This window comes from Pongo pygmaeus, chromosome 11 (assembly GCF_028885625.2).
Source record: "Pongo pygmaeus isolate AG05252 chromosome 11, NHGRI_mPonPyg2-v2.0_pri, whole genome shotgun sequence".
NCBI lineage: Eukaryota > Metazoa > Chordata > Mammalia > Primates > Hominidae > Pongo > Pongo pygmaeus.
This window is the reverse complement of record NC_072384.2, coordinates 116,888,646-116,901,245: the sequence shown is the minus strand read 5'-3', so window position 1 is coordinate 116,901,245 and position 12,600 is coordinate 116,888,646. Positions and strand designations below refer to the sequence as shown.

Sequence of the window (12,600 nt, the reverse complement as noted above, 5' to 3'; positions counted from 1 at the left end):
GCATGAAGCTGGCAAAAAAAAAAAGAAAAAAAAAGGCAGCCCTGGCTTACGGATTGTATTAAATAAAAACCATGCTGAGAACAAGTGGATATCATAATTAATTTGGATATTGCTATGGCTTAAATGTGTCTCCCAAATTTCACATGTTAGAAAAGTAATCCCCAAATTCATATGTTGATTGAAGGTGGGGCCTTTGGGAGGTAGATAAGGTCATCATGGTGGGTCCCCCATGTTGGGACTGGTAGCTTTATAAGAAAAGGACCAGAGACCTGAGCTGACAGATATGCTCTTGCCCTCTTCTCCATATGATGACTTCTGCCATGTTATGAAGCAGCAAGAAGGCCCTCACTAGATGCCAGTGCCATGCTCTTGAACTTCCCAGTCTCCAGAACCATGAGCTAAATAAACCTCTATTCTTTGTAAGTTACTTAGTCTGTGGTATTTAGTTACAGCAACAGAAAACAGACTAAGACAGATAGCATGCTCCTAGGTTCTAATATTGTTAGCTCTTAACCTTGTAGGTTAAAACTTAGTAACACCAAGTAATTTGTTACCTTTTTTTTTTTTTTTTTTTTGAGACAGAGTCTTACTCTATTGCCCAGGCTGGAGTGCAGTGGCATGATCTTAGCTCACTACAACCTCCATCTCCTGGGTTGAAGCGATTCTCGTGCCTCAGCCTGCAGAGTAGCTGGGACTACAGGTGTGTACTACTGCATGTGGCAAAAATTTTAAACTTGACTTTGGGATAGTCACAATCCAACAAGCTTTAACTGAAAAATTACCACATATCAGGCACTGGGTTAGGTGGAAAGAAGGATGTGAAGATGAGGAAGGCATTCTTTGTTTTATTGGGGAGGTGTATCAAGAAGGCAGGAAAAGGAGAATTCAAAGACAATGCCTTAGTTTCTGGCAGGAGAAACTGCTGAGATGCTGGCCTAAGATGGGGAACATAGGAAGGGACAGTTTGGGGAGGAAAGGCAATGAATTTTATCTTTAGCCCCTTTCATCACTAGCTGAACATTATTATGCCATGGGCCCATATAGTCAAGAAAGAGAAGATCCTTTTTAGAAAGTGGACTGTTTGCAAATAGGACAGAAATCCAAATCATACATGAAGAGTTTTGAGGGACCATGAAAACTATATAGCATCAATCTAATCTGGATTGATCTACAGGGAAAATGAACTAAATATATGATTAAAGAAGTGTATGGCTTTTAAATACATTTAATAATTGGGAAATTTCCTGCCTCAATAACCAGCTAAAAATGGTTTGCAATTAACTATGCTAAGCACTACAATTTACATTATAAGTACTTTGTTTGAATGTAAGTGGATATTTTTAAAGTACTTGAAAAATTTTTTTCTTCTTTTAAAAATTTAAAAAATAAGGCAAACACTCTTATTTATATCATGTACTTGCACAGCAAGGCTTTTCCCTCATAGATGGCTTGTAGGGTAAGTTGCAGCCATTTCCCCAAAGTGTCAGTACATTTGTGATTTGATCACAAAACAAGAATCCCTAAGGTCTGAATTAATGTGGTTTTAAAAACAAGGGTTCCATGGCAATGCATTGGTGTTTACAGGGCTTCCCTGCCATTTTGGGAGAGCATTTCTGGAGTGCTGACTGTAGGTCCTGAGGTGCCTGCGCCATTGGCACTGCACTCACAGAGCCCACCCAAGGCAGTTTGGGATCAGGCTCCCCAATCTACCTTTATCTTTTTTTTTTTTTTTCTTTTTTTTGCACAGGGAGGAATTTCCCATCTTTACTTCATATTCCTCCCATGCCAGGAGGAAGCCCTTACCCCCTCACCCACTTCTTCCCTCTGCCTGGGGGCCTCAGCCTCACTCCTAGCTCACCTCAGTGCCAGCATCTTCTCTAGGGCCAGCACTTGATATGGACTTTCCTTTTATAGCTCCAGCACTGTGCCTCATGCAGAGCTGTGACCCTGGGCAAGGGGGCAGCCGGCTCTCAGAGCTCCACACACCTACACATCAGCCACTGGTCCCTTTACTGGAAAACGGTGACTTGGGATAACCATAACCATTAAAACTAGATTTAAAGGGTAAGATGACCATTTTCATCTTACCCCTGAGGACATTCCAAGGCCATAGTAAGAGACAGAAAGACTAACAGCCATTCCCCTGGCCAGTGCTCTTCTGAACATATCATGGCCAGAGAGAAGGAAGAGAAAGATAAGTGTCAAAATCAGGGTGAGAAATGGGTGGGCTGGGAGGGAAGAGACAATACATACCCGCTTGGCATCACAGTAGCGAAGTCCAAAGGCATGAAACTGGGGGAAGAAAGTTGGCTTGACTGCAATGATCTGCGTGTAGAGCTCTGCGGGCCGGGACATGGCTGGTGTACCCGACAACAGGATCACCCTCTTGGCAACCTAAAAGACAAACAGCCAAAGGTGCTCTGAACACAGGGAGGAGCACACAGGAAATGTTCAAAATGCCCCAGTGAGGGAGGAGCTGGATGCCCCCAGAAAAAAAGACCGTGCGCGTGTTGCGAGAACCTAATGGCATTGCCAATGCAAGCAGTTAGACGGCATCTCCTTTTCTTTAAATCTCTCTGCCTGCCCTCTGCTGAGCTCTATCCTAGTACTTAACATATTACATTGAATTATAACTTTTCTATCTCCCTTGTCAGACTGCAAGCCTCTTGAGATCAACGACTGGGCTGTATTCACCTTTATTTTCTGTAGCATATGCCTGACACCAAGTATCCAATAAATGTTCACCGTATGCTGCAAAAAAATTCACAAGGAAGCTAATTAGCATCCTGGAGAACACAGAGTAAACTCAAAGAATCCAGCATTGGACAGGAAGTGGGAGAAGACAGTGGCAGGTCTGAACTTCCTCTAGAGTGGATCTGTGACATGCAAGTTGAACTCAGATAATGACAATTACAATCAGCCCTCTCCCTTCCCAAGAGGAAGTGTCAGGGGTTGCCAATGTATACGTCTCCATGTGACTTTCTTTAAAGGAAAATAAGGCCTTTACTAACTCAGCTTCACAATGCTTCAAGCCTACAGATCCTGACTCAGGCTCATTTTGCAGTTATTAACAATAAGAACCTTAAAAGGTGATACCTGGTTCCATTTTCCCTAAACTCAGCCCAGATCTGCAGCAGCCTGCTTAGCATGGGCAAGATGGGAAAAAATAGTTGGTCAACAGCAATGACAGATTCCAAGTTCCTCACTACCCAGACACCAACCTGACCCATGGGGATCAGACCCAAAGATCCCACCTCCTATTATTAAGATGGGAAAGAGGGTAAGAAAAAAAAAAAAAAGGAGACACTTCCTACTGTATTAGAACACAGAATCACTACAAATTACTGGAGGTAAAATTCACTTCAGCTCTGGGAACGGACCCTACCATGGAGCTCAGTTGTCTAGAAACAGCTTGTTAACCACTGTAACCTTGAGTTAATGACAGTAATACAAGGCAATTGCATGTAATAAATCACTTAGGAGAATAAATTAGGTTTACAGATGGATACACTGCCTCATAAAAATAAATAAATAAAGGTGCAACAGTGAAAAGAAAAATCATTCTTTATAAATATACAATATATACAATTATCAAAACGCATTTGTGCCCTCACAGCAATCGCCAATATCTAATGCCATTATGACGGGAGAGCTATGAATGTCTCCAGCTATAATTTTCCACAGTTCAATTACCTAGGCCTTCTAATTTCCTGCACGGTTTAATGCAGACTCATTAAAATAACAATGAGCTGACGTTGGTAGCATCTCTTGCCTTGGCTTTAAGATCATTTCAATGAAAGAGGGAAAATGAAAAGTTTTATCAAAAAGAGAAAATCTCCCCATCACCCTAACCTATTCTTCATGTCGCTGTGCTGGCCTGAGGATGGAGCCAGGGCAAAAACAGTTCATGAATCAGATGATAGAAATTAACTCCAGGGTCTTCTGTCAGATATTTATAGGATGTAGTTAGTATTGAATCGCTTCTCCCATACACTCCCCAGACTAGAGAGTGACAGGAGCATTGCAAATGGGTGTTTGTGGGCATCAAAAAGGCAGAGGCAGCATTACAAAAAAGAAAAAGACCAGCTTTGAAAAGAAACCAGAATGGCATCTCGTCTGTAATGGGGTGATTAGGCCTGCTCCCTGCTCAGCCCCAACATGTGTGTATGTCATCACTATCACCCATAAGGGCCTTAACACATGCCCAGCTGCAAAGGTGTGTCATATGTCACCCTCCACTTCTGGAAACTTCCAAATCTAGGAAAACATAAATCTATAAAACTACATAAATCAACACTAAATTGAACAGTTTACAGTGAACTCCCCCACCTAAGGGAGAAAAGCAACACCCAAGAAATCGATGATAGAACAATATAAAAAAATACTTTCTGTGTGGTGTTAGAAAGATAACGTGATTCACATGTACAGACACTGTTGGGATCAGATGACCCTCAAAGACAGGCTTAGTTTCTTCATGGGTTGGGGGTGGGAAAGCCCTGCAGAATAGGTTGAGTTCGTGTATATATAATTCGCCATGGAGAATTCAATGTAGTAACTGAAAGTGGATAACCTATACATAGTTTTAAAATTAAGAGTTGGCTGGGCGTGATGGCTCACGCCTGTAATCTCAGCACTTTGGGAGGCTGAGGCAGGTGGATCACCTGAGGTCAGGAGTTCGAGACCAGCCTGGCCAACATGGTGAAACCCTGCCTCTATTAAAAATACAAAATTAGCTGGGTGCAGTGGTGCACACCTGTAATCCCACTACTTGGGAGGCTGAGGCAGGACAATCGCTTGAACAGGGGAGGCAGAGGTTGCAGTGAGCTGAGATCATGCCATTGCACTCCAGCCTGGGTGACAAGAGTGAAAGTCCATCTCAAAAAAATAAAATAAAATAAAAAATAAAATTAAGAGCCAAGAGAATGTTCTACTGTAGAGAAAAGAGCTGAAGTCTTAAGTTTATATAAGAAGCAGTTCAGAAATTCTTCATCACTTTATGTTATCTCTTTTTTCCAACTGAGCAAGTAACTTGCTTTACTGAATTATTCTGATGGGCTGTAATATATTTTGCCAAAACCCCAGACTAGGAAAAAAATCATGCTCTCCAAAGCTCTGTCCAGTCTTATACCCAGAATTATTCCTAATGGTACTCTAAATAAATTTACACAATACCATATATTCAATTTAGAAATAAGACATGAAGAAGGCAGGTAACATCAAAGGGAAGGTCAAGTCCACACTGCTGAGAAGTCTCCATACTCAGTAACCCTGATGTGGCAGGGACGTTGAAGCTGTGTTTTAATTAGTTCAGAGGTCATGATACAATCTTCAAAAATAAGGATAGTGGCAAGCATAGCTTGAGGACAAGTGACCAAAAGTACACAGATCAAGAATAAACGTGGGATCACAGTTACTATCCAAGGAGCTACAAAAGAGACGCTTGTAGTTAAATTGAAAGCCTAAGAGCAAAAAGAAAAGCTCAACATTCAGAAGAAAGCCAGTGCTTGGAGTCGGGGAGTATTCTTTACTCTGCTCCTGAGTGGTGCCCCCCCAAAACAAACCAGGCCAAACCAAGAAAACAGCATAATTATGGCCACTGCTGACCAGAGGCTGCCCTAAGTATTGGCAGAGGGCCACCTACCACTCAGTGATACTTTATACATGGCCTTTGAATCTCTGGTTAGGTCAGCTTATTTCACATAAATGGTTCCCTCTAGGTTCTAGCCTATGTTCCAAAAAAGACAAAGTTCCAGTCACAAATCTGAATAGTACTAATCTTAACTAAACTGATTTGCTATGATAACCATAATGCCTTCAAGCTAAGTGAGTATTGCTGCTGTAACATAAATCAAATTATCATGTCACATATAAAGCAGTTCTTGGGTAAGAACAGACAGAATGAAGACAGTGACTGCATGTATATTGGTTCAAAAATACCAAAATATTATAATGAGAATACACGGAATGGTGTAATTATAGCTGATTAAAGGTATGCCATTCCAAGCTTTTTTTTTTTTTTGAGACAGAGTGTCACTCTGTCACCCAGGCTGGAGTGCAGTGACATGATCTCGGCTCACTGCAACCTCCACCTCCCAGGTTCAAGTGACCCTCCTGCCTCAGTCTCCCATAAAGCTGGGATTATAGGCGCACACCACCATTCTCAGTTAATTTTGTAGAGATGGGTTCCACCATGTTGGCCAAGCCGGTCTCGAACTCTTGAACTCAAGTGATCTGCCCACCTCAGCTTCCCAAAGTGGTGGGATTACAGACATGAGCCATTGTGCCCGGCCTAAGGTAGATTTTTTTACTCTGGAAAAGACAGTCTATTTTACCATAGGTTTCAAACTTTAATAATTTCCTTTTTAAGTCTGATTATGTAATGAAAGTGAGGAAATAAATGAGAATGGCAGGACCCCAGGGGACTTCTATAGCCTCATCACACTAGGGGAGAAAACAGAATCTGCCAGCTGACACTGCTCTCCTCTCTGGCCTGATAGGCAAAAAGCCATCTCAGACACAGACGGATTGCATTTTCTACTCCCCACTTCTCTATCATATGAAAAAATGGTCATTGCAGTGTTGCATGTAATAGCTGCAATATGGTTACAAATCCATCAAAAGAGAACAGATAATACATATTATGATAAATTTATTCAATAAAATGCTATTTGCAAGAATGCGGTAGAAGTCATTTGGAACAATATGGAATGATTTTCAAGATACATTATTAAGGGGATAAAGGCAAGTGTAAAACAATGGTTGTAAAACTCTCTAAGGAGGCAGAAAGGAAACACACACATTCGTACTTCCATAGGGGCAGGCTATTTTATGGAAGTAAACCTGAAAACTGGTAACTATAGCTGCCTTTGGGGAAAGAGACTGGGGACTAGGGATCCAGAGGGGTTGAAAGACTTATTTTTCACTGTCCATCCTTTTGTATCGTTTGAATTTTTTTTTTTTTTTTGGAGACAGAGTCTAGCTCTGTTGCTCAGGCTGGAGTGCAGTGGTGCGATCTCGGCTCAGGGCAACCTCCGCCTCCCAGGTTCAAGTGATTCTCCCACCTCAGCCTCCCGAGTAGCTGGGATTACAGGCACGTGCCACCACGCCCGGCTAATTTTTGTATTTTTAGTAGAGATGGGGTTTCACCATGTTGGCCAGGCTGGTCTCAAACTCCTGACCTCAGGTGATCCTCCTGCTTCAGGCCTCCCTAAGTGTTAGGATTACAGGCATGAGCCACCGCGCCCGACACCATTTGAATTTATCATCTATTTAAACTACTTTAATAACAAAGGAAAAAGAAAAAAACCTTATACATTTTAGCTACTATCTCTTCCAGCCAATCAACAGAGATACAAAAAGTACTCTCTACTTACAGAAAAAGAGAAACAGCTGCTTCTTAGGAAAGACTGGTAGGATTCTGGGGGCCTTTCCCTTTAAAAAATTTTTAATTTTGTTATTACACTAGTTTAACAATAAAAGCCAGTGTAGACAAAATACAACTAAACTAAACCAAAAAACCCCAAACACACACCTCACTGTTCAAAAGAGTACCGATAATCCTGAGGGCAGAGTCATGTGGGGAAAAAAAGCCTCTGATTGAAGACTGAATGGGAGTGAAGATTGTTATGCCTGGTCAGACTGGACTTCAGAGGCCTCCCCCAAAAAGGTCAAATGAAAACTGGCCTGGCAATCCTGATTGTAGGAATTTGTCCTAATAGGATAAATATGCAAGGTACAGATAGATGATGTTCACTTGCAGAATTATTTATAATAGCAAAAATGGAAAACAACCACATGTCTGATACTGAGGATTAAATTATGGGATGTGTCTCTACTATGTAAATGCTCCATAGTTATTGAAAAATGATGAGCTTGCTCAATAACTGACATGCTGGAAAAATAAGCTGTTAACAGTGGCTTTTTCTGTTGGAGGGATTAAAGGTAATTTTAACTTTGTTCTTTTTAGCTTCTATCTTGTCTACTTTCATATATTTATATATAAAAATAGATCTACCTCATTTAGGATTAGTAGCCCCAGCAAATAGTGCCGTGGGGGAAGAAAAATGTCACATTTCCCAGGGGACAGTGACACCAGTTTCTTACAATCTAACACATCTTCTCTCTGCTGACTGCTATTGCCATTTACAAAAGCCACATTTTTCAGGACACGATCTGGCCCTGCTATCCAATGAACTGTATGATTTAATCTAAATACCTCATTATGCCTATTTGCTGAAAATATGCTTGTAATATTAATTATCAGAATATAGTTCTAAGAGATGTTCACATTAGAGGAACAATCAAGTGGTATTAAATTAGGTCTTTATATGGCTTTTCAAAGACATATTTTACTTTTTCCCAACAATCTTATTATTCCAAAAACATTTAGATTCATTTCCTTATTTAGATTGGTGGTTCTCCATGGGATTGGGGAAGGCCAAGGTGGGTAGAGAGTGATTTGTCCTCCCTCAGAGGACATTCGGTAGCATCTGGAGACAATTTTGGTTGTCATGACTGGGGAGGAACTGTTGGCATCTAGTGGGTAGAGGCCACGGATGCTGCTAAACATCCTAAAATGCACACGACAGCCCCCCAACAACAGAGTCATCCAGCCCAAAATGTCAACAGTACCAAGGTTGAGAGACTCCAATCTAGACGAAAATACAATAGACAGAGATGAAAGGTTCGGTTAATAGAATAGCACAGAATGCTCCATCCCACTCCTTCACCCCAATCCTGCCACAGTCCAGCATTATATGAAGTCAACGTTGCAGAAGAGCGTGGCCTCAAGACACCTTCATAAACACAGGCCATGTTCATGAGGCTTATTTTAAAATATTAATTCATCCATGTTCTACAGCAAATGCAGAGTAGTACATATTAGTTAGCAGTTTAAAGATTTCTTTTAAACATGTCACTTTGAAACACACTCAAGATATTAAAGAGGTATATGCTGCTTCCAAAGGTCTGGCTGAGAAGCACACATTTCAGAAACCACTATCTGGCTCAGCTTGCCCGGCCAGGCAATGACTACATTAACAAGTGGTTGCTAGAAGCTTTCACATTATATCTTTAATGATAGAATCTATCTACTGTGCAATTTCTTTTGTCTAAACAATCAGGAGTAAAGATATAATTTAGTTATGGCTGAAATACTAAAACCATAATACCAAACCCTATTGTTTTCCTATGGAAAGCATATTAAAGCCTCCCAAAAGAAGGGTCACCAACCTAGGAAAAACATTTTATTTAAATGTGTCCATCAATGGCTATCGACATACAAATCTTTATAGGTAATACTGGCAGAGCATCAAGCTTTTTTTTTTTTTTTTTTTTTTTTTGAGACAGAGTCTTGCTCTGTCACCCAGGCTGGAGTGCAGTGGCGCGATCTCGGCTCACTGCAACCTCCGCCTCCCAGGTTCAAGCGATTCTCCTACCTCAGCTTCCTGAGTAGCTGGGATTACAGGTGTGCACCACCATGCCTGGCTCATTTTTGTATTTTTAGTACAGATGGGATTTCATCATGTTGCTCAGACTGGTCTCAAACTCCTGGCCTCAAGTGACCCACATGCCTCGGCCTCCCAAAGTGCTGGGATTACAGGCGTGAGCCACCACCCCAGCAAAACCAAGCTTTTGCAGTAAAAGACTTTTATTCTTTGGTTTGGCACATGACATGACCCTGCCTTGGGAGATGTTATCATATTCCGTTATTCCTAAACACATGAAAACTTGAAATGAGTGGACACATGTGTGTTTTGTGAGGAACTGTTAAGATTAATGTTCAAATGCCAAGCTTCATTAACATTTAGCATATTTGTTTTCCCTAGTTTAGGTAAAAGTTAAAGCTTCTTTAATCAATAAAAGCCATAGTTTTAAAATGCTGGTACAACACAAAGGTTGCTTTGAGCACAAGAAAAACACACACTTTGGTTTGCTCAGTCTACACAAACCAAAGTGGATACCTCCAAAGTCATCTGTGAGAAACTTCTAACTTGTTACAAGAGAAAAGGCTACTTTTCTAATTGTACTTCTCCTTCCCTCTTCCAATAATAGGAAAAAAATCATCCCCCCACAAAACGGAAGGAAATTTGGAGGCCTACCCTCTGTTGGGATGGGGGACTAAGAAACCAAACACAGACAGAAGAGAGAGAGAGATGAAATACAGAACCTATATTGCACATCAGAACATGCTTAAAGACTAGAATCTGTATCACATACCCACGCCTGCCTGCTGTGAAGCCAGAACTCACACCCACCAAAGCACTCAGAAATGAGTTTAGGCCACCACAGGGAGGAATGGGGATGGCTGCCCCTTCTGTCAACCAAAGAAGCTCAGGGTAGCCACAGAAAACTGTATCAGCTTTTAAAGCCCATCTTGGCTTTGCCAGTGTATCTCGCTGACCCCACCAGCCCTTGCTCAGTTCTGTTTGTATTAGGGTTGATGCAAAAGTAATTGTGTTTTTTTGCCATTACTTTCATTAATACAACTCATCTTCCCTGATTTCCAGCATCTAGACAGCTTTGCCACTACAAGTGACTTAGAAGACAGGCAGTTTTTTCTAAGTTAATTAGTGGACAAGCTGCTAGAGGCTCTCCCTTGTCTAAGTAGGAAACCAGAGGAGGATTCTGGAGTCCAATGCCCACCCAGCCTCAACAGTCTTGACCTTCGAGAGACAAAGGCAGCACTACTGACTACTAGTACTGACTACTAGTTCCTCAGCAGGATGTTAGGAAGAAAGATGAAATTGGTACCACAGCCCTAAGGAGAGAGAGAGAGACACCCTAAGTCAATGCCAAGTCATGACCATGGCCCACAGGTCTGTACTTGCAACCCCTGCTGGACTAGGATGACATGCAAGCCTGAGCAAAATATTATGGGATGCCAATGCTCAGTGGGCTTGGTTCTCAGAAGTACTCACCTTTAGGACCGGCATAGCTGCTCGACAGCGGGCAGTCCTACTGTTTTTGAGGAAGTGAGATTCATCCTGAAAAGAAGTAGCCACATAAGTGAACAAGGTCCAATCCTGAGTGGACAGAAACACGTGCCACTTTAGGCGTGACCTTGGCATGGCAAGTGCAAAGTGGACGCTCCCTTAGCACTTTCTCATTCAAGGAGATGGCTCAGTGGGCCTAGGTCAGGACCCAGGGTTCTGGTGGCAGCTTCTCTACTGCATTCTGAGCAAGTTGCTTCAGCTCTCTGGGGACAATTTTCCATCTATAAAGTGGGATTCATGAATCCCTGCTCCGCTCACCTCAGAGGCTGCTCAAAGAAACCACTAGAAGGTGGTTTGCTGCTTTGTAAGAGGCACCTCCCACCTGTGGAGCACTAGACCAAGTGCCCCATAGTGGGCCCTGCACTGGTGCAAAGCTCTGGGGTGTCCGGCCCCTGCCCTCAGGGGCTCAGGGTGCAGGAAGGATGCCAGACACACTGACAACCGATCAGGCTATATTATCAGTACTGCCACTGAGGCGAGTGTAAACAAAGTGCTGGGGAAACTGAGAAACGGAAAGAAGACGATATGATTCCTATTCTCAAGGAACTGCTACGTTTAGAACATGAAGTCTGATTAACCACTCTGTATCTGTGCATAAGCAAATACATATATATATAGTTTGTTTTTCTTTATTCTTTTTTTCTTTTTGTTGCATAAGCAAATATAGAGTTGATCATATTTTGTAAAGCCAAATGAGTAACTAATACATGAGTATTTGAGTGGAAATTTTCTAGTTTGGTACAGAGTCAAATTCCTTGCTGCGTGACTCTGAGCAACCACCTCTCTGAAATGCCAGTTTTGCTGTTTGTAAAATGGGTATCATAGTTCCTTACGTATTAGGTTGCCGTGAGTCTTAAATGAGCTAACACATGTCAAGTCCTTAGCACAGCCCTGTTACTCAGTAAGCACTCAATGGTATCAGCCTTCCTATAGCTGGGATACCAGTGAGATCTCAACGCTGTCGTTAAAGATGATCTATAAGAAATCCCTTAACCATTTCAGCTATCACGAGCAAAAAGGGCCACAAAAGCACAGCAGAGGGGAGTGTGAAATAACCCTCAAAATGTCAAGACAGTATCCTGTCCAGAAAGCTGGAGTGTTATGGTCATATGCCTTTCTGATCATGAGACCTCATTACAGTCAAGAAAAAAGTATTTATGGAGAAAAACACAGAAAGTACAGAGGATATGGAAGAGAATGGGCCCTTTCAACCAATGGGTAAAAATGTGCCAATACTGGAACAAATCTCAAAGAATGGCTTGAAACTGAAGCCGCTTCTGAAAAGTGTGACACTTCAGAGCCATCAGTCTATTCTTTCCTACAACATTTCTCTGAAAGCAAGAGGACAGAGCTCTCACTTAACTGAAGAACAAACCAACAATGGTGCTAAGTGGCTTGCCAAAAATCATACGGCAGGTTAAGTGATGGGCCAGAAAGAGAAGAACATGAATTCTGAAGGCAGACGCAACCCAGCTTTAATCAATAACCTCCAACTTGCTAGCTTTGTGCCTATGGGCAAATTTATGTACTCACTCTCACTGCCAGTTTCATCAGCTGTGAAATGGATAATTCACAAGGATAAAAGATAAAGCCTGCTCAGGGGCCA

General features: G+C 41.9%; 1 protein-coding gene across 6 annotated transcripts in view; it reads right to left on the bottom strand.

The window, feature by feature from the left end:
• The window catches only part of SMARCAL1 (SWI/SNF related, matrix associated, actin dependent regulator of chromatin, subfamily a like 1), a 70,132-nt gene that overhangs the window by 33,185 nt on the left and 24,347 nt on the right, over positions 1–12,600 (bottom strand). For 3 of the 6 annotated variants that reach the window (XM_054478399.2, XM_054478398.2, XM_054478400.2), the window contains exons 10-11: positions 10,920–10,985; positions 2,254–2,394 (exon numbers count right to left, since the gene is read on the bottom strand). In XM_054478399.2, coding sequence (XP_054334374.1) covers positions 2,254–2,394; positions 10,920–10,985 — 207 coding nt within the window. The remainder of the gene's footprint in view (positions 1–2,253; positions 2,395–10,919; positions 10,986–12,600) is intronic. The other 3 variants (XM_063647932.1, XM_054478403.2, XM_063647931.1) reach the window with 1 other exon arrangement.